At 40.1% G+C, this 22,449-nt stretch overlaps 1 protein-coding gene across 1 annotated transcript in view; it reads left to right on the forward strand.

Annotated features, from left to right (window-relative positions):
* Window positions 1-22,449, forward strand: part of GUCY2F (guanylate cyclase 2F, retinal) — a 93,454-nt gene that overhangs the window by 31,160 nt on the left and 39,845 nt on the right. The window contains exons 4-7 of the mRNA XM_027608799.1: window positions 240-324; window positions 4,161-4,257; window positions 9,412-9,543; window positions 15,387-15,476. Of these exons, the coding sequence (XP_027464600.1) occupies window positions 240-324; window positions 4,161-4,257; window positions 9,412-9,543; window positions 15,387-15,476 (404 nt within the window). The remainder of the gene's footprint in view (window positions 1-239; window positions 325-4,160; window positions 4,258-9,411; window positions 9,544-15,386; window positions 15,477-22,449) is intronic.

Below are 22,449 nucleotides of genomic sequence, written 5' to 3' on the forward strand. Positions count from 1 at the left end.
AGCCTTAATTCATGTGATTTGTTATTGTCAGAGTGGTGAGTGGTTTTGCCTCAGAACGGCGAAATTGCTTTCTGTGTCCATAAAGTCAACAAGACATACTGTGCTGTAGAAAAATGGAATTAAGTTAGGTAGATGTGGCTTGATTTTAGACTCACCAGAAAGCATGAGGAGCCACTCCGTGGTGCCCTTTATTTACAGCCTCTCTCTGATAATGCCATTCTTCCTCTCGCTCTCTACAGGCATCGACCCTGCCTTTGCTGTGATGGTCTGCCTTGCTTTGCTTATAGCCCTGCTGTCTATTAATGGATTTGCTTACTTTATAAGGTACATTTTTGTTCTTTTGGATATAAAAATACAAGCCCATAATAGCCTTGTTAATATTTATTTCCAGGAAGTCATGTTTCAGTACAATTTCCTCATTACATGACCCACTGATTTTCTGTTTTCCATAGCGGTTTACTGTCCCTACTGGCCCCATTTAGAGTGAAGTGTTTTCATGATGCCAAGAATAACTTCCTCAGCTGTGTTATCAGTGTTGTTGCCTGTGAGTAGATTTGGCTTGCCACATTATTGTGAAATAAGAGAACTAGTACTTTAGGGCCTGTGTACTCCCTATCTATGCTCCCTTTTCCACTGGCAGAGTCTCCACTACCCATCTCTTTCCCCAAATGGTATGGACTAGTAGAAAATAGAATTGGGATATTTTAACCAGGTCCAAGAATTAGTCAGACTTTGGCGAGAATCTAGGAGTTGGGAATAATGGTACTAGTTCACAGGATTGTAGCAGGGATTATTAAATAAACTAAAGTAAGTAAAACACCTAGAATAATAATACCGACTCAGAGTAGGTGCTCAACAAGTAGTAAAGTCTCACCTCCTTCCCAGGCACATGGGATTCTCCTGCTGATTGTTGGGAGCCCAGAATCCTCACTTTGACACTCATACCTTTTGCCATGGGTATTATACTCCAGATCCACACTGTCCTTCTTCCTTGAACAAAAGCTATCCTAGCTAATCACCAATATCATCATTATCATCATGTCTTTGTCTTTCTCCCTGAGATCCCATGAGAGGTGACCAACTACTCTGATGAATGAATTCAGGATCGGGGATAAATGGCTGAAGATGGCTTAATATGATGCTCTTTTTTCATAATCTTTGCATTTTAATGGTTGAACCCTCCCCATATTAAGATGATTTGGGGAAAGAAAAAAATGAAATTAACCACAACCTCCCACTTTACTTTGTCCATCCTGCTAACCACACCTTTGTTATCTCTTTGTAAGAGTGGTCCTGACAAAAATATGACACAAACTTGGTGGGGAATAGAATGGAGCTCCTCTGGCAAGTTCTGAGAAAAAATGTCCAGAGTATATTAAGCAGCTGTGTAAATTTGGACAAGACACTAAACCTCTCTCTGCCAGAATTTTCTCATTTGTAAAATGAAGGGATTGGATTAAGTGATCTTTAAGAGCCCTTCCAGCTCTGATGTTCTAACAAGTCCGTGAAATCCTGGCTTGAAACTCTAACAGGTGGTACTCTTAGCGTTTAGTATGTTGGCATCACTGTGAGAAACCACTACTATTCAATCTCCTCATATTAGAAACTTGACAAAGCCATACAGAGTGGTGGGTAGCTTGTAAATTGCTAAAACACACTTGACAAAGACATTAGTTCAAAGGAGGTTTTTTTTTTAACTTCTGAGACTGTGACATACTCCTGCACAGAACAGAAATTTAATGTATTAAGTTTAGCTGTTGTCAAAGGCCAAAGTATTGAGTTAACATCATTAGATGCTTAGTGAAAATAAATGTTATCCAACCAGAAAGCTCCCCTCTCTAGGGAGATTTGAAGAGTAATAGTCTCTGGCTGCCTGATGTCAAAACATCCCATGGCAAGGTTGAAAATGGAGTCACTCAGCTGCTTAGGTTGTCAACCTCCCACCTCACCCCCTATGACTGGCCTCACTGGTCTTTCCCATGGAATGGACTGGTTCTTTCAGCTTAGAGTGAACTCAATCTGCAATTCGTGGGAAGGCAAGGAAAAAAAGTCTGTAAAATCGCGAGGGGGTTGTTTGGAGTTTGTGGGTTGAAGGGCCAAGAAGGCTGGAGAGGGACATGATTGGAGAGGAAAATGAGTTTGAGACAATTGGTACTTCAAGTGGTACTGAAAACTCAGAGATGGGAGAGAGGCACATCATTTCCCAGAGTCACTTGGTCCTTGGTTCTTCAGCTAACAAAGCACAAAAGATGTGCTCTCTTTGCTGCCTGCCTCCCTCTTTCTGCCCACCACGGCTGCAATCAGAAGAACTGAGCGTCTGATGAGTTTCTGTAATAGAGGGTGATTACTTGCAGGAGAGTGACTCTCTGTTCCTTCCTTTTCTCTGTGTTTTGATTGTTTAAGTTTTTTTTTTCCAGAAAGAAAGACGTGCAAAGAACCCAACCACCCCCAAACAAAGGATTCTTTGAACTCCTCCTTTCTCCGGACTCTGAACCAGATTGCCTCGCCTTCCTATAAAGCTCTCCAGTGCTTTGTAAAACTAATGATGATAATGATAATAATGAGCTCTTATACTTTCATGGTGCTTCATGCTTTTCAGAGCACTTTCACATATATTATCTCATTTGATTTTCAAAACAACTCTATAAAGCGGGTAATGCAGGAACCATTATCCTGCTAGACAGATGAGGACATGGGGGGCATGAAGAGGTTAAATTATTTATCTAAGGTCATCTGGCTAATTAATGACAGAATCTGCACTACACCCCAGGTCTCTGCATTGGGAGTCTGATTCTCTTTCTAGAGTGTGTAGCATGGTTATTTTCACAGGTGTGCCTGCTTTAAGACAATTCACTACACATATGAAACGGATAAGTTTGGGAGTAATGCTTTACTTTGCCAGAAGATTCATGTGCTCTACCCAAGAATTCACTACAGGGCTCTTTTAATTTTCTCTGCAGGGCAGCAACTCCCACAGTGATAAGGGACATATTTGTTGGCAGACAATTAGAAACACATTAATTGTTTGTTTACAAACCAGTGGAATCACTGAGACAAGCGGATTGTGTTGCTGTTGCTTAAAGCTACAGTGACATCGCAGACTTCCTTACAGCAACTTGACAAAGCATTTTGATTCAGTGGTTGTTTTCCCCACTCTGGCACTGGCTTTAATACATTCCACAGGGTGACCATTAAGGGGTTGTGGAAAAAGCGAAGCCAAACCGTAGCTGTCAGCGCCCCCAAGACAAAACAAAACAAAACAACCACACAGACTAAATCCAAGGTATCCTTCAGGTCCTCAAGTTGTCAGGACGGCTCAACTGAGATGACCTACCTGGCTGTGTGGGTAGACATCAAAAACTTCTATGTGTCTAGTAACTGATTTGTAGGAAATAATTATATTTGCTGCAAATTAGTGGGCATGTTTGAAGAGAATCAGGTTTAAACTGTGTCTGTGTAATGCTCAGACAAGAGACCAATTCAGTAAAAGAAAAAAAAAAAAACCTAGTCAGCCCACTTGTTTGGAATCATGTAGACAAAGCAACCAACTGATTGAATTTTTCCACTTTTCAACCTGTCGCTTTGGCAACGCATAGATGCTACTTCGCAAGACAAGTGGTCTTGTGGGCAGAAATCTGGGCCTGCAGCCAGGGACCAAGGATTGGAGACCCAGCTCTGCCTCGAGCCAGGGGATCTCACAATTTGCTTAATTTTGTTTTGTTTCTTTAATGTGTTTTTGTGTCTATAAAATGGAAATTAATGCTTCTTGGCCTGGATATTATTAGAATATATACTGTGGCATACGAGAAAGGGTGTTGAGTTCTTTACGAGTATTACAAGGTGCTGTTTTGAATGTGCTCTTGATGTGGGATCACCATTTTATTAGTCTGACTTAATGTCCCCATGCAGCATCCTCACTCTTCCCTTTTGATGCCTCTTCAATAGCATCTTCATTTTTCTCTTTTGGTCTTTGTAACTCTGCAAGTCTTGAGAACCAGGGTTGCTATTTCTCTTTGCTGTGGGTACTAAGGTAAAGACCTATGTGCGGTTAGTCTCCTCATTATCTTGTATATTTTAAAACTTCTATCATGGGGCAAATTTATCCTAGGTTTGCAAAATACCCAGCCACCTGTGACCTTCTGATTTTACACTTGTTTCAGGCATCGTATAAATAAAATCCAGTTGATTAAAGGACCCAACAGAATTCTACTAACTTTGGAGGATGTGACGTTCATCAATCCCCACTTTGGCAGTAAGGTAAGGAGCATTATCCTGTCTTGCTGCACTGTCTAATATGGTATCCACAAGCCACAACTGACTACTGAGCACTTGACATGTGGTGAGTCTGGGGGTGCCTGGGTGGCTCAGTCTGTTAAGCGTCCAACTCTTGATGTCAGCTCAGGTCATGATCAGGGTGGTGAGATCAAGCCCCGTGTTGGGCTCCGCACTCAGCATGGAGTCCGCTTGAGGTTCTCTCTCTCCCTCTTCCTCTGCCCCTCCCCCCACTCATGCTTTCTCAGTCTCTGTCTCTTTCTCACTCACATAAATCAATCAATCAATCAATCAATCTTTAAAAAAAGCATGTGGTGAGTCTGAATTGAGATGTGCTATAAGAGTAAAATACACTCTGGATTTAGAAGATTTAGTACAAAAACATGTAAAATATCTCATTAAATTAAAAAAATTAACTACATGTCAAAATGATAATACTTTGGATGTAGTGGGTTAAATAAAGCATATAATTAAAAATTTTAAATTTTATTATGTTCAGTTAGCCACTGATGATCTCACCTGCTTTTTACATTTTTTAATGTGACTACTAGAAAGCTTATAATACATATGTGGCTCAGGTTACAGTTCTAGTGGATAGTGCTGTCTTAGAACAGTTTTGTGAAAGCGATGCAGTGCACTTTAAGCAATAATGTAGCTTTGACTTCATATAGCCCTTCTCTAATCTATCTGAACTCCACATTTAATTGCTTGTTCAAGGGCAGGGGTACATTTTCTCTTAATGTTAGCCCATAGCACCTGACCTCCTGCTGATGGTATAATAGGTGCTCGTAAAAGTTTGGTGAATGAATCAACTAGTGAAAATCGGTTGAATGTCTCCAGGGGTTCTGTTCTGATGGTGATTTTATTAAAACTGGTGCTCTTCACTGAATGCCTGTACTGTCCCTGGGCTAGACTTTGTGAGCATGGCACGGAGTCCCTGCCTTCAAAGAGATTATAGTTAAGTCAGAGAGGCAAATTATACCACACAAGAGAGCTGATAGCTGCCATATTGCACAAAAGACACTAGAAATATGGTAAATGTCAGAGGAAACGTATCAGTGGAAGAAGGATTTTTTAGAGACCCAGCACTAAAGCTGGGTCTTAAGCAAGGATGGATAGGATTTGTCTAGGTCACAGGTCCCGAACTGGTAACCACTTTTGTTTGACCCTTATAGTTATAAAAAAATCGTACCCAGAATTTTGAAATTGGGAGATTACACATAAAAATCTGGATTTCTGGGTGTTTTTTATTTTTTAAAAAGATTTTATTTATTTGACAGAGAGAGAGCACAAGCAGGGGGAGTGGCAGGCAGAGGGAAAGGAAGAAGCAGGTTCCTCATTGAGCAGAAAGCCTGATATGGGGCTCGATCCCAGGACCTCAGGATCATGATCTGAGCCAAAGGCAGATGCTTAACCGACTGAGCCACCCAGGCGTCCCTCTGGGTGTTTTTTAAAGGTTGGAAGATCCGTCAGCCTTGGGTGTCATCGTGGCAATTGGTTGGGACTCAGTAGTAGTTGCTCTTTTCAGGAGAAGCATGTTCTCTGCAGTTTGACCCAGTTCCCATCACTCTCTACTGTCTTATACTCAGCCTATGTCACCAATTTATATTTACCTTCCTGACCTGTGTAGGCAGAGAAAACAGCATAAACAAAGGCTTGGAAAAAAGAAAGTGTGGGGAAGAGTTTTGTCAACTGTAGTAGTAATAGGAGAGGATGCCTCTTTGTGCCCAGTCTATGTGGCCAAAATAAAGACATTCATTTTGGCAAATTCTGGTATAGTGGTAGCAGAATGTAAGGAGAGAATGCAAACGCATCTTATTTGTCCCGCATGAGCTACTTACTTGTGCTAGTGTACCAGATCTGAGAATGATCTCTGTGACCAAACTGATCATTTGCCTAAATGTGGCACTGAACAGTATACTTGAACTAGTTGGCTGGGTGACGATGGGTTTACATGGCAATACTCTGTGCAGTTGGAATCAGATGAAATGTTCAGCTGTTTAGTTTAATTCTCAATTACAACCCTAACTCTTATTTGTTTAAATCATCACATATTTTTTGTAAGGTTGATATCATGTTCCTGGAAATGTACTGCTGAATGCCAAAATTATCACTGTGGCTGAAAGCTACATTCCACCCTCATGCCATAAAAACGTATTGATGTTAGTCTCTATTTCTGAAGCCACCAGAGGACCCTGGGACTCACTCGGGGTGGTAGATTTTGTCTGGATTTGCTATAATCCCATATGCCATGTGTGAAATTTCCCACCTTAATCAGAAAGGGTAGATACTGAAGTGCAAGCTCTGAAGCAATCTCAGTAGATAACCCGATACTGAGAAAACAAGTATTTAATTCTATGACAAGATATTTTATCCAGAAATGGGTAATCAGTAGTAAAAGCAGATGATTAGAAGTCGTTGTTCAAACGTAGCAATGTTTACTAAAGTTTTGGTTATGAGCAATAAACCTGTTTTTAAAAATCTTACTTCTGTGGTGGTATCCATGTCAAAATGACAGTTCATGTCGATTGCCCGGATGTTTTGGCTCTCAAGTGTCAAAACAACAAACAGATACTTTTTGGGCTGAATTAACCCTCTCTTTGTATAGGCCTTGCAATAGTCCAGTAAAGTGTGTAAAATCTCCACCTGTGCCTTCTCTCTTTCCTACTGAGACACAAAACGTGTTTGGGTTTCATTCGGGGTCTCAGAAAATCACCATAAATAATAGAATAGCGCTACCTTCAGATGAACAAAGTGTCTAAGTTTTTAAAATCTTGTTCATGATGATAGATCTTTTCTTTCACTTGTGCATACATTTTGACATAATGAGAGTAAAAAAAAAAAACAACAACAACCCAATAATCACTTTTCATTGCATGAATGAGAAAAATGAAGAGCAACAGGGATTGATAGCCTTATAGGGAGTGTTTCTTTTATTTTTTACTATTTTCGCCCTGGTGCAAAAAGGATGGCATTATTCTAGAACATAGCTCTTGGCCTCCAGATCCCTTTTGGCATTTGGCTTTTATCAGAGTTTCTGATGGGAAAAGGTAGGGGAAGCATACATTTTCCTTAATTGCTGTGTAGTCACAGACTTGCAGCTGGTTGTGTCTAATCAGTCAAGAAGCCAAGCCAAGAATTCCATCCAAATGGAATGTCTGAAAGTGTAAACTCTTGGTGAATATAAAATTAATTCAGTCTAGAAAAATTGGCAGGTCAGTAGAAGTCAGGTCAGGAAAGGAAGTTTTTAGAAGAAAGTAAAGCTGAAGCCCAAACGTATGTGGATTTTGGCAGATTCTCTTGCTTTCTCCTGTGCCCCTTCACGGAGAGGTCTATGCCTCAATATACAGATCTAGGTGCTCCTGCTGAGATATGAAAATAAAGAATGAAAGAGAAGTAGATTCCTCCTTGACCTCACTCTGTTGAGGAGAGTTCAGGTTTATGCAAGGGTTATGTGAAGAGTCAAGTTTTACATCTTGTCTGAATTGTGAGCTGTTGGGATTTCAACACATTAGGAGTTGGGTATAGTTCACTAGTGCCTTGGAATTTCGTGATAGTCTTGTCTTGGTAGAATGAACTTAACTCGGGGGCTAAATCAACTAGTGATCTTCAGTTTATCAAAGACCATTAAGAGCAGAGTATGTCAAAGTACGTAAGATTCATTTTTATTGGCAAGCAAGAGTGAAACAGAGCATGGTGTGTTCGAAAAAACACAAGACCGGGATATAACATCCACATTCCTCTTCCAGTCCCTATATCCCTCACTAAGTCTCTATTTCCTAGTTGTAAAATGGGGGTGTTAGAGTTGGGAGGGGCGGGGTCCAGCCTAGACAATACCAAATGTAATTGCTGGCTCTGAATTACTGTAATTCCAAGAAAGGCACATTTGGAGACATGGAGAAGAATATGAGGAACCTGTTGATTTATGATTTCCTCACATGAAATAAGTCTGCTGGTTTAGTTGAAGATAAAGCTGGTCGATTTTAAAGGTTACCACAGATTGCAGATAGCTCTTCCTCTTGTCATTCAATGGTGCACTTCCTGGTCCTCTCTTACCAGACTTACGTGTACAAGTTAAGAAATCAAGGAATAAGGAACTTGGCCTATTTAAGCATCAGACTCATAAATCATGGGCAGACGATCTACTCACTCTCTACTGTCTTATTGCTTTGTGGGATACCTTCTGCCATTAATCTTGCCTGCACAAAGAAGGCTGCCATTCAAGATGGTATAACAAAAGGAGCCAGGCCTGAGAGCCAGTCAGAAGGGTGGGATTATGTGCTAGTTCTGCTATTGATTTTTTTCAAAATGTTAGATGCTTATGTTCTTATTTTTGTCTATAGAGTGAGGGTCCCAGATTAAATTATGACTGGTGTTCTTTCTTGCCCCCCCCACCAAATCTCGGATTCTTTTTTATTAAGAATTTATTTATTTATTTATTTATTTGACAGATTGAGAGAGAGAGAGAGCACACAAGCAGGCAGCGCTGCAGGCAGAGGGAGAGGGAGAAGCAGGCTGCCCGCCAAGCAGAGAGCCCAATGCGGGAGTCGATCCCAGAACCCTGGGATCACCACCCGAGCTGAAGGCAGCCAACTACCCGACTGATCCACCCAGGCACCCCAAATCTCTGATTCTTTTATTTTTTTAAAAGATTTTTTATTTATTCATTTGAGAGAGAGAGAGCATGCCTGCGAGCACAAGCGGGGGGGAGGGGCAGGGGGAGAGGGAGAAGCATAATCCCCGCTGAGCAGGGAGCCCAATGCAGGGCTTGATCCCAGGACCCTGAGATCATGACCTGAGCTGAAGGCAAATGCTTCACCAACTGAGCCACCCAGGTATCCCCCCAAACTCTGATTCTAATCCTTTCTAAGAGATGGAGGTACCTGTGAATATTTACCTTTTTTGTGTGTTATATGGAGGTGAAGCATGATATCAACCCTAGCCTAAAAATGTTGTGCTGGGGGATAGGTAAATTAATCTCCTGTTTACAAAGTTCAGGTCATATAGTTACTCTCTGAGGAAAAAAAGAAAAAAGAAAAAGAAAAGCCAGATAAGCACAGTATCTATACCATAGTTCAATGCTTTATCCTAAATCATGAGAGTTTTATTTGTAACCTTTTTTTCCTAATCTTTTCACAGAGAGGAAGTCGTGCCAGTGTAAGCTTCCAGATCACCTCAGAAGTCCAAAGTGGGAGGTCCCCAAGGCTCTCCTTTTCCTCAGGGAGTCTAACTCCAGCTACCTATGAAAACTCCAACATAGCAATTTATGAGGTAGGATATCCAACAGCTATCTAATCTGCTGCCTTCTTGAGTTTTAAAATGAGACAGTGATTTAAGACTTAGTCTTTGGGTGAAAACATTGAGGCTTTTGGAAAGTCTTTTCAGTTTTTTGTTCGTTATCCACTCATAGACTTGTTTGGATGACCTTTTGGACGATGATTTTCCTCAGCAACTAATCTACTTACTTATAATTTCATATCCATCTATTTATTGTGCATGTGAAAAAAAGTCGGCGGATCCATACACTTAACCATGTCACTCGTTCTAGAAAATATGGGTATAATAATAGAAGAAATGACTTCCCGAGTCACCTGTTTGTGATGAAATGTCTAGAAACATGTTTGTGTAGAGTTTTGGGCAAATCCCTCCCTTCAAATTTTAGTTGTTCTTCTATACCCGTTATCCTCTGATATTACTGAAATCTTTTAAAGATTCTTTCTTTTTTTCTCAGCCTGTGCTGCTGCCTTTTGGAGTAACAGGTGACCTTCTGCTGTGTAAAATAGAAATCTTTTTTTTTAAATTTCATTTAAATTTCTGTCTTACAAGCTTTAAGAGGCCACCCCTGACCCCTTGTTCTAAGATACTGGAATTTGGCAACCAGAACAAATCTTGCAACAGTTGGAGAGATGAACTGTTTCTTCTCAGCAGGAAAGAGTTAAGCAGGGGGTAAGAGGGAAACTAGTCCCTCCTAAGTGATGCCTTCCCAGTGTGGTTTCCTTGTTTTGTTTGAAGATACTCCCAAAAGCAGCAAACACTCTCAACTTCAATAGTAACTACAAAGAAAGTCCAAAACAGGACAGAATGAGTTTTTAGATTGTCCAACGTATTGAATTTTCCAAGTGAGTGCTCTCCATTGCCCAAATAATTGACAGACGCCTAAAACACGAAGATTGGCATGGTATATATTTGCTCAGTGTACGTGAGTGCTCTGACTTAAATTTGTAGCAGGAAACCTCTGGATCTTGCCTTGAAGCTCATTTAATCAAAGAGGAGATTTGCTTCAAATGTAAACTTGCAGTATTGGGGAATTGACAGCTCTGTTCTCTCAAAGACCAAAACCAAGACAATCATATAGCTTTTGAATGTCAGATGCAGTGGGCTGATGGCTTTATGAATGTACTGACACCTCGAAGATTCTGAAATAAATCTCAGTAACCTAAGGCAGTCTCTTGGTTTTTCATCTGTAAAATGAGGTATGGAACTAAGTTCTTAATCTTGGCTACTCACTGGAATCTCCATGGGAAACTGAAAAACATACCTGTGCCTAGCCTCCCTGGCTAGTAACCCTGATTCGGTTGGTATGGGGTGATTTCAGGCATTGAAATTTTTTTCAGGTTTCCCTATGTGTGCATCCAGGACTGGGGAAGAATTTATGTGTCGAGTTGTGGTATGTTTTATTTGGTGGAGACAGAAGGTTATAGTGTAGAATTGAGAAGGGAAAAAATAAACATCTGTATGTAACTGGCCTTTAAGAATCTGTCAGATATTTCCTCATCTTGGGAGGAGGCAGAGAGTTGAGTTAGTTCCCATAATGACTGTTGGTCAGTCAGCTCATGAGTATTTCTGAACTGTATAGGCCAAAGGGGGCCTTTATCTGCACAAAAGGAGGGTGTTAGTGAGAATAATACCACACCATGAAGTCAAGATTAGGCTGATGGCAGGGTGCGAAGGAAGACAGCCGAAGCTGGAAAACTGCCTGGGAAGGAGCCTAAGTTAATTGAATCAACAGATCAAACAAAGAGATTCAGTGTGCCTTCTGAAACGGTCCTCTGTTGGGAGCGTTTTAAAGAAGATTCGTTATCTAGTTTCTGTTTAAAATAAATCAGATTTTCCTAAGAATTGTTACTGGAAGATCTGCAAGTTCCAGCTAATGCGCCTGGAGTAGCAGACAGCTAATAGCAAAGGACAGGCTTCCCTAGGATGTGCCATAACATGGTCCAACACTGATACAGATTCCCACTTCAGTTCCACGCAGCGATGCATCACCTTAGGACCTGGACCAGAAAATTGGCCCTTATTTCATAGATGCTCTTTGAGAGAAGAGAGAAAAGTCAGATGAGCAGATCACTGGGGAGAGAGAACTGGGAATAGCAGATGCCGTGGGAACATGTCACCATCTGCTCTAATAGCCACAGTCTAGGGGACAGGGGTGAGGTGGGCAATGACACAACACTGATACATTCAGCGAGAACCCACTGAACTTACCCTCCCTCTTCATCTCTGACTCCTTCTGCCTCTCAACCTCTCCCTATGTTTTCCTCCTTATCTCCATTCTCTCTTCCCCCTCACTGCATACCCTCCCCATTCATCTTCTTTTCCCAGAGCCCTTTTTCTTCTATGTTCCCACCTTCTTCTATATCTCATGTAACTCTGTCTCCACCCCCCTATCCTTTCCACCAACCACCTCGCTCATCACAGAATTGTCCAGCTCTGTCCATTAGAAAACTGGGGCTCGGGCCAACAAAGTGGTTGCTCTAAGGCCGCCCCTGAATTTGAGGCACAGCCAGGTCCAGGACCTACTTCTCTTGACTCTTAGTTAAGGCTCCATGGGCTTAGTGCAAAACTGATGGACTTTAAATTACTTCTAAAAACTTTAGTGGATAGAGTTTGATGTTTCTTCCTCTTAATTAAAAAGTGAATGATGAATGAAGTATTTTATCATTCACTTAAAAGAAAAAATCAAAACAAATAATGTGGGGCGCCTGGGTGGCTCAGTCGGTTGAGCGACTGCTTTCGGCTCAGGTCGTGATCCCGGGGTCCTGGGATCGAGCCCCACATCGGGCTCCTTGCTCTGTGGGGAGCCTGCTTCTCCCTCTCCTCCCCACTTGTGCTGTCTCTCACTATCTCTGTCTCTCTCTCTCTCAAATAAATACATAAAATCTAAAAAAAAAAAACAAAAAAAAAACCAAATAATGTATGTGTGGTGAAGATAAAACCTGCCCATTTCCTTCCTCTTCCTCATTATTAATGAAGTAGGACACACACAGACTCAATAAAAATTTGCTTATAAAGTTTGTGAGAATTATTTAAATCTTAAAATAAATACACACAAATCCCCCAAACCAAAGAAAGCCATGAGAGAAAGGAGCAATAAAGTGGAAAGTGGAAGACCTCTGTTCTGTTACTACCTAGCCTTCTGACCTTGTACAAGTCACTTCATCTCTTCAGACTTCAGTTTCTTTATCAAAATATGAAGGGATTAGAACAGGGATACCCAAGACCCTTTCCAGCTCTCAAATTTGGTGATTTGGCTGGGAAAAAAAAGCTTGGCTTAATTACCTCTAAAAGTTAATAAGCCAGAGAGAAGGCTAACCCCTGTCTGTAATAAGGCTGACTGCAGGAAGAAAGTATCAGGTACTGGCTAGAGGCAGTCAGGACTGCCAGTTCTGATGTTCAGGTTGTGCACTGCACAAGGGCACCATATTTAAGAGGGTGCTATTCACATTATAGACATGTACTAACTTATATGACAGAGGTGCAGGAGTGGGCGAAGAGGTTCTGACCTCCCAGCCTAGTTTGGGAATGAGATGGGGGGGAGGGGAAGGGGCTACTTCTCATATCTACATTTATACTAGCACACTCGACTATGCACATACATAGTCACTGGTAAACATGCGCACCTGATTATACGCTGCCTTGACTATTCCCCAGGAGTTTTTTTTGAAGTTACTCCTTTCTCCTGCCCAATATTCTTGGGGGTCCAAATTCAGCTTCTCTCCTCCACCTCTATAGCCTGACTCCAAACCTGATGAAGAGGCTCCACCTGGCAGGCAGGGCTTGGTGGTACGCAGACCAGCCATGCTGTGAGTGGAATGTGTTCCCTGGTATCTGGAGGATGTATGAGTAAATGAGAGTGTGGCACCAGGGCTGCCACAGGCTGTAAAAGAATATTCTCACATGTTTGTCTGTCTGTTTGTTTATTTATTTTTCCTTGAGGGAAAGCACCCTTTCTAATTAGCAAGAAGGTGCCCTTACAGCTCGTAGTGACCATGGCCGAGTAATATGGTTGCGAAGGTGCTTGGAGAGGCTTTATTGCCTACCGCTATCTCCCACACATTTGTTGCTTTTGTGAATTCCCAGGTAGAATTTTTTTTTTTTCTTTCAGCTTAAACCTTGGCTTTGATCCCTCTAAAGGGCAAAGTCCTCCGAAGGCTAAAACTTTGAGCTCGTGTCTGGCCCTCATGACTTCTGTGATTAAGGAATTAAGTGTGGGTTGGAGTGTGAGACTCAGCCTTTCTAACCAGTTTCCAGGTGACAGTGATGCAGCTGGTCTGGGGCCATGCTCAGGGAATTATCGAGCAAGAGACCAGGAAGGCTGCCTTGACCGTTCTGCTACAGGCAGGCGCGGATCCTGGACTTAACCTTGCTGGGCTCTGTGGGCAGTGAACCTGGCTGGCACAGTTCTGTTCAGCTGCTGAAGGCCTCTGAGAGCCATTCCCTAGTTAAAGGGTTTCAAGCTCCTTGGCTCGAAGATGCCCTCTAACCCAAAGTGCGGGCGTGTAACTCAGATGTCCGCAGCTCCCGTTATTAGCCTTTGCCTCTGGCAGGTCTCCAGATGCAGTGCCACAGCTGGATATATTCCTTAATAAGAGAGTGGTTACACTCTCTTATTCTTGGAATTTGACTGCACAGAGCTCTCTGCTTTATTATCTCTACTTGATGACAAATTGGTGCAGCCTGAAATGGAATCTCCAGGCTATAGGTAATAGATATGAAAGCACTTTGAAGGGTAAAGAGCACTGTGCAAATGCAAGGCATTATTATTATCAGGGAGAAAAAGGAATCTATATTTGTATTGCTTTTTTAAAAAATTTGGGTCGCACAGAAACTAGGGCTTGATGACTGATGAATCCTTGAGGCTATGCAAGGAGAAGAAAATTATCTATCAGGTGCTGGTGTTAAAGTGAAGACAATAAAATAATTGTTGTTTTTGACTTGACAGCAGCCTTAGAAATAGCTGCTTTGTACTTAAAAAGTCAGAAATAGACTTCTGAAAGAGTCTAGATTACTTGTATTACTGCGGTAGTATATTTGTGCATCCAAATAAGAAATGTTTAATCTACATTGAAGCCAATTGGTTTATGATTGAAGCATAAGAGGCCCCCAAAATGGCCTGTCCCACAAGAGAAAACTGGAGCAAGGTAAATGCAGAAAACAACTGCTGCATTACATCTCCGGCCTTACATCTCCCACCATGGATGCCTCAAGGCAGTAAGAATTGCAACCGCCAACCATCATCATCAATCGCAGAGAACCTGGTGCTATATCACTTAGCAATGAATAAATGAAATGACCTAGCACTTTCTGCAGTTAGTGAAGGGAGTCATTGCAGAGTGGTATCATTCCTTTTCTGGGGTCTGCATACCTGCAATGGTTTCCTGGTCTTTAGTTAATTGGAATTTTTACCTTTCACTTCTCTGCATGACCTCATATTTAAACATTTGATTTATCTATCTATCTGTCTATCTATCTCTCTATTGGGACAGAGAGAGAGAGTGAGCGGGGGAGGGTCAGAGGGAGAAAGAGAGAGAGAATCTCAAGCAGACTCTCCGCTGAGCATGGAGCCTGACTCTGGGCTTGATCCCACTACCCTAAGATCATGACCTGAGGCGAAATTAAAAGTCTGATGCTTAGCCGACTGAGCCACCCTGGCATCCCTGCATGACCTCATTTTTAGCTCAAATACAGAATGTCTATGTGGTGGAGGGTGATGGAGGAAGAACAAAGCCTGTTTGAGTTGATGGTCTGATTATAAACCCTTCATGTGGAAGGAACATTGCTCTAAAGCTGTTGGCAACTAAGTCTGATCATTCCTCTCTGCCTTTTCTTTCTAGGGTGATTGGGTGTGGCTGAAAAAGTTCCCCTCTGGAGGTTTTGGAGACATTAAGTCCATCAAATCGAGTGCAAGTGATATGCTTGAAATGGTATGAGAAACCCTGGTTTATGTACATTCCCACTAAAATTAATCCCTTTCTCCAAAGTAACTAACATCAGCTGTTAGGAAGACCCCTTAACAAGTCAGTGTGGGAAACTGCAGGGTTGCTACTGGCTTGATATAACCATGTGATGCTATGGCAGAAGTATGGGCTCTGAAATCAAAGAGACATGAAGGATTCAATTTCCAGCTCTTACCCACTTAAGAGCTATTTTAACTTGGGTAAGTCACCTAGCCCCCCTGAGCCTTACTTTCCTTATTTGTAAAGGAAATACTTCCCAGGGTTGGCATGAGGATGAAAAGAGATAATACACATAAAGCATCTTGCACATTTCCTGACATATAGCTTCTTTATAAAATGGTAGCTATTATGATTATTATTAAGTATATATCCCATAATCATTCAAAATCTCCAGTTGCCAGGCCTAGAAAAGTCATCTTGTAATTACTACTTGCATAAGAAAAATGGTGATTTCCCCAGTCCCACCAATTATGTTTAAAGAGTCCTTGGATGGTTTGTTTAAGGAAGCAGTATGTAAATAAGGATGATTCCTCCCAAACCATTTAAAATCTTGGCTCCTCCTTGAGCTTTGAGTCTGTAAAAGTTTCACAGAGCCTGTCCTTCAGACTCATGAGAGTGGGAATTTTAGGAAAGTAATAATAGATTTCTTCACATCTATGAAACAGGCAAGTTCAAATCAATCCGACAGGTATGAATCAGACACCTGCTACATCCTGAGCCCTGTACAAGTCAGAAAATAAAGGAAAGGAAGAAATGGGAGGTATGTGGCTCACCGTGGACAGGATGTATCCCAGGGATCAGATGAGATGTTATGATCTGCTATTTCTCTTATGTGTGGTTTTGATGCTTGGAGCTGATGGTAAAATAATGAGAGATGAATCCAGAAGGGGGACCAATGCCAGAGCTAGAATAGACAATCCACACTGGTTTGATGATCCAGGATGCTAAACAGGGAGCTAACTTCAAAGTTGGGAGCCAAACAGGCTCAAACTTAGGGGAGCTAATTAACTAGAAGTATGGAAATAAGAAGATAGGTATGGATCCAAGGTACAATGTGTCCATGATTTTTGGGTAATTTTTGATTTTGATATAACCTCAAACTTTTCATTCTTTGTTTATAAGCTTTTGTATATTATTTTTTTCTGAACCATTTGAAAGTAAGGTGTAGACATCCCGCCCTTTTATCTCTAAATACATCAGTGTGTATTTCCTAAAAAAGGCATTCTTGTATATAACTATGGTATAATTATCAAAGTTGGAAAATTAAACATTGATACAATAATATGAAACTACTGTCCATATTTCAATTTTGTCAATGGTCAAAATACATGATAGCTAATTTTCCCCAGGCCAGTTTCCAATCCAGGATCACATATTATGGTTAGTTGTCATGTCTCCTTAGTGTCTTTCATCCGGAACAGTTTCTCAGACTTTCTTTGTTTTTTTCTTTACCTGAATATTTTTTAAGAATTCAGGTCAGTGATTTGGTAGATGGTCCCTCAATTTGGATTTATCCCATGTTCCTCATGGTTAGATTTAGGTTATGCATCTTTAAGCAGAATACTACAGAAGTGATGTGTTATTCTTTTCAGTGCTTTATATCAGGATGCACACAATATCAATTGTCCCAGTTGTGATGTTAATTTTGATTATTTGGTTTTGGTGGTTTCAAAATCTACTAAATTTCTCCAGTATAGAGTTACTGTCTTCTTCCCATTGTAATTAGCACATAATCTGTAAACAGATACTTTAAGTCTGTGTAAATATCTTGTTTTTCATCAAACTTTTGCTCACTAATTTTAGAACCCATTGATTTTCTTTTTTTTCTTTTTAAATTTTTTTCATTTTTTAAATTGTAATTCAATTAATTCACATATAATGTCTTATATTGGTTTCAAAGGTACCCATTGATTTTCTAACTCCAGTGTTCTTTCTGTGTTTATTGGTTGGTATTGTAGTGTTAAGAAAGAGCCTTACCTTTTCTACCATTTATTTATTTATTCATATATTTATATCAGCATGCATATATGGATTTTTAATTTTATTCAGATCTATCTATCATCTATCTAAAACCACGAATTCATATGAATACTTCCAATTATAATTGAATGCCACAGAGTTCATTTTGTCTTTTCCCCTTTCCATATTGTGACTCTGTTCTTTAATAGTGAGAAAACTGGCTCCCATTATTCTCATGACATCTTTTTACATGTCCCCTTACTGACTCGTGTGGCCATGTCAGGTGCAGATAGCAACTCAGCTCTAGGGAGAAGGACAGAGTTTTCCAGAATTTACCATGTGAAAGGCCCCAATTCCTTTCTAGTGCTTTTATGAAGCAGGAGACGGAATTGACTGTGCCATCACTGTGCACATGTCCAACACTGCCTTGGCATCTTATGTGCCTTCATGATCTTAAAATGTTGGGACTGGATATCAGGAGCCAGACTGGAAAGCAGATCTTGGTGAGCCAGCTATAGAAAAGAGCCCTGCACAATGAGATGGATGTTCTTGAAAGGCAAACAGCTGGCGTCAGAAGGCCAAAGGACTGATGACTTTCAATATCCCTTTAGGGCCTGAATTTCTGCAAAAATGTGTGTGGGAAAATCAGGCAGTATCTCCCAGGCTCATGTTCTTCACCATCATCTGCAGCCGATTGGCATATTCCCTGTGCCACCTAACACCTTGGCTACTTAGTTCTTTGCCATATAATCTGTAATCATCTTTTCTTCCATTCCACTTTGGCCATCCACTGCTATCAGTATACCTTGGCCTTTTCATCATCTATAATTGCTACTGAAAATGCTTTACCTCCAAAATCATAGATTCAGACATCATACTCTTTGATTGTATCCTCTTTTTCTTTCACCTGTGCCTGTATATTACAGCAGGTCTTCCTGTCTACTGACTTCTGCTTTCTTCCAACCCAGAAACCCTTGTTTTGTGTCCATTTAGATTCCATAATCCATCATTTGAACACATTCTTATTTCTGACTTTCTAGTCAAACACATCTACAAAATCCAAATTCTGGACGATCCTAACTCTTGACTTTCTCTGTGCCTGCACTTAAATAGCCAAGTATCAGAGCAGAAAGTCATGCAGCAAGGTATATTGTTTTCATTATAAATTCATGTTTCTCTTCTTAAAGTGCCCTTTACCACTGTCCTTTAGGTCCATTATACTTTATTGGTTAGTTCACTTTCTACAACTCATACTTCAAAGATTCTCCATGCTCCTTCAATCTTCAATGTTCTTCTTTTTCTTTGTTTTTACTATTACCATTCTGCTCCAAACCACCATCAACTTCCAGTGGAACTATTGCAATTGTCTTTTTTTAAGGTAATTTTTTAAAAGCCATTTTAGGTTCACAACAAAATTGAATAGGAAGTACAGAGTTCCCATATGCCCACTGCCCAAACTACATGCATGGCCTCCCCCACTATCAACATCCTGAACCAGAGTGGTACATTTGTCATAGCTGATTAACATACATTGATACATCATTATCACCCTAAGTCTGTAGTTTACTTTAGGGTTCACTCTTGGTTTTGTATGTTCTGTGGGTTTTTAGAAATGTATAATGACATGTATCTATCATAATAGTAACATGCAGAATAGTTTCAACGCCCTAAACATCCTCTGTGCTCCACTTACTCATACCTCCCTCTCCCTAGTGCCTGACAACCACTGGCAATTGTCTTTCAACTACTCTTTCCACATCTACTTTTATCACTCTCAAATCTTTTCTCCACTTTGCAAAGTGGTCTTTTCCAAAATAGAATCTGATCTTGTCAGTTTTCTACCTAAATCTCTTTAAATAGATTCCTATTGCTCTTTTCTTTGTGTGGAGATTTTAAATTACAGGTTCAATTTCTGGAATAGATAGTGGACTATTTAAACCTTTTACTTCCTTTTGTACCACTTTTGGTAAGTTATGGCTTAAAAGAAGATTGTCCATTTCACATATGCTGTGAAACTCACTGGCACAAAGATGTACCTAATAAGCTCATGCAATCTTCTCTTTTTTTTTAAAGATTTTATTTATTTATTTGAGAGAGAGAGAATGAGAGATAGAAAGAACGAGAGGGAAGAGGGTCAGAGGGAGAAGCAGACTCCCCATGGAGCAGGGAGCCTGATGTGGGACTCGATCCCGGGACTCCAGGATCATGACCTGAGCTGAAGGCAGTCACTCAACCAACTGAGCCACCCAGGCGCCCTCTCATGCAATCTTCTAAGTAGCCTTAGGATCTCTAGTGATGCCCCCTTTTTTCATTCTTGATATTGATAGTTTGTGTTTTCTTTTTCTTGATCAGTTTTGCTAGAGGACTATGGATTTTTAAAATCTTTTCCAAAGATCAACTTTTGGTTTTGTTGATTTTTCTTTAGTGTATGTGTGCTTTCTAGTTCATTGATTTATATTCTTACTATTTCCTTCTTTTCTACTTTCTGTGGTTTTTTAAAAGGATTTTTTATTTATTCATTTGAGAGAGACAGAGAGCAAGCAAGAGCATGAGTGGGGGGAGGGGCAGAGGGAGAGGGAAAGGCAGACTCCCTGCTGAGCAAGGTGCCCAACACATGGGGCTCCATCCCAGGACCCCAGGATCATGACCTGAGCTGAAGGCAGACACTTAACTTATTGAGCCACCCAGGCGCCCTTACTTTCTATGTTTTTAATTTGTTGCTCTTTTTAATTTTTTAAACTGGAAATCTTCCTTATTTTCTAATATAGTCACTTAAAGCTAGAACATTCCTTCTAAATACTGCTTCAGCTACATCCTGGAAGTCTTTCTTTTCTTTTTAAAAATTTTATTATGGAAAATAGCAAACATATACAAAAGAAACAGAATAATATAACCAAACACCATATGCCCATCACCCAGCTTCAAAATTTATCAACATTCTACCATTATTATTTCATCTCTAACTTGGTTATTATTGCTATTGTTATTATTTTGCAGCTCTCTATTTTTGAGGTACAATTATACACACTGAAATGCCCATATTATAGATCTATAATTTTGATAAAGGGATATGCCCATATAGTCTAGACGTTATCATGATATAGAATAGGGATCAGCAAACTATGGCCCATGGGCCAAATCTGGCCATGGCCTGGTTTTCACAGCCTGGAAGCTAAAAATGTTTTTTCATTTTTAAATGACTGTAAAAACAACAACAAAAAAAGGAAAGCAAAGATTATGCAACAGAAACAGTATATGATCTGCAAAGCATAAAATATTTATTATATGTACCTTTACAGAAAAAGATTGCTGACCCCTGATATGAAACATTTCTTTCTTTCCAGAAAGTTCCTTTGTGTTCTTCAGTAAATTTGTGCCTCCCACAAAGAGGGAAACACTGTTCCAGGGTTTTTCCTATCTTACATTAATTTTGCTTCTTCTATAACCTCATAGAAGTGGTATCATACAGCATCCCAACTGATATTAATCTGTGTTATTGTGTGTGTATAAATAGCTTGTTCTTTTCATTGACAAGTAGTATTCAATTTTATGAATGCAGCACAATTTAATTATGTATTTTCCTGTTGATGGGCATTTGGGCTCATTCCAATTCTGTCTATTGTGAATAAAGCTGCTAGGAATATGCTTTTTACAAGTCTCTATTTATTTATTTTTATTTTATTATGTTATGTTAATCGCAAGTCTTTTTATGGACACATATTTTAATTTCTTTTGGTTAAACACTTAGGAGTGGAATTTCTATGTTAAAGTATAGTGTACATTTAAGTTTATAAGACACTATCAAACCTTTTCCCATTTTAATTTCCTGCATGCAAGTTATGAGAGTTCCCTTTGCTCTACATCATCAGCAATATTTGATACTGTCAGCCTTTATAGTTTTAGCCATTCTAGTGGGCTTATAGGGGTATCTCATTGGTTTTTAAAACAATTTTTTTTATTAAGTAATCTCTATGCTCAAGGTGGGGCTTGAATTCACAACTCTGAGATCAAGAGTGTGTGCTCTGCTGTGAATTGTTTAAGACTGATTAATCACAGACCTGTACCTCTGAAACAAATAATACATTATAGGTTAAAAAAAAAGATAGTAGGAAGAGAAAAATGAAGAGGGAGGAATCAGAGGGGCAGATGAACCATGAGAGACTATGGACTCTGAGAAACAAAGGGTTTTAGAGGGGAAGGGGGCTGAGGGATGGGTTAGCCCGGTGTTGGGTATTAAGGAGGGCACATACTGCATGGAACACTGGGTGTTATATGCAAACAATGAATCATGGAACACTACATCAAAAACTAATGATGTAATGTATGGTGACTAACATAACATAATAAAAAAAAAAGAAAAAAGAGTTGCATGCTCTACCAACTGAGCCATCCAGGTACCCCCTCACTGGTTTTTTTCTTAATTTTTAATTTTTATTTTTAATATATTTTTATTTTGAGAGAGAGAGAGAGCACACCAGCAGGGGTGGGAGTGGAGGGGCAGAGGAAGAGGGAGAGAATCCCAAGCAGGCTCCACGCTCAGTGCAGAGCCCAACACAGGGCTGGATCTCCCAACCCCGAGGTCATGACCTGAGCCAAAATCAAGAGTTGGACACTTACTTAACCAACTGAGCCACCCAGGCACCCCTTAAATTTTTATTTTTAATTATGATAAAAACATAACAAAATTTACCATTTCTAAGTATACAATTCAGTAGTGTTAAGTATATTTACATTATTTTTGCAACACATTGTCTCAACTCTTTCATATTGCAAAGCTGAAATTCTGTATCGCTTAAACAACTCCCCTTACCCACCCCCCTCCAACTCCTTATAACCACCATTCTGTTTTCTGTTTCTGTGAATTTGACTACTTTAGCTATCTCATATGAGTGGAATCATACAGCCTTTGTCTTTTTTTGTGACTGGCTTATTTTACATAGTATCATTGTGTTTTTAAAATAGATTTTTATTGAGGTTTAAT

Source organism: Zalophus californianus, chromosome X, assembly GCF_009762305.2.
Source record: "Zalophus californianus isolate mZalCal1 chromosome X, mZalCal1.pri.v2, whole genome shotgun sequence".
Classification (NCBI taxonomy): Eukaryota; Metazoa; Chordata; class Mammalia; order Carnivora; family Otariidae; genus Zalophus; species Zalophus californianus.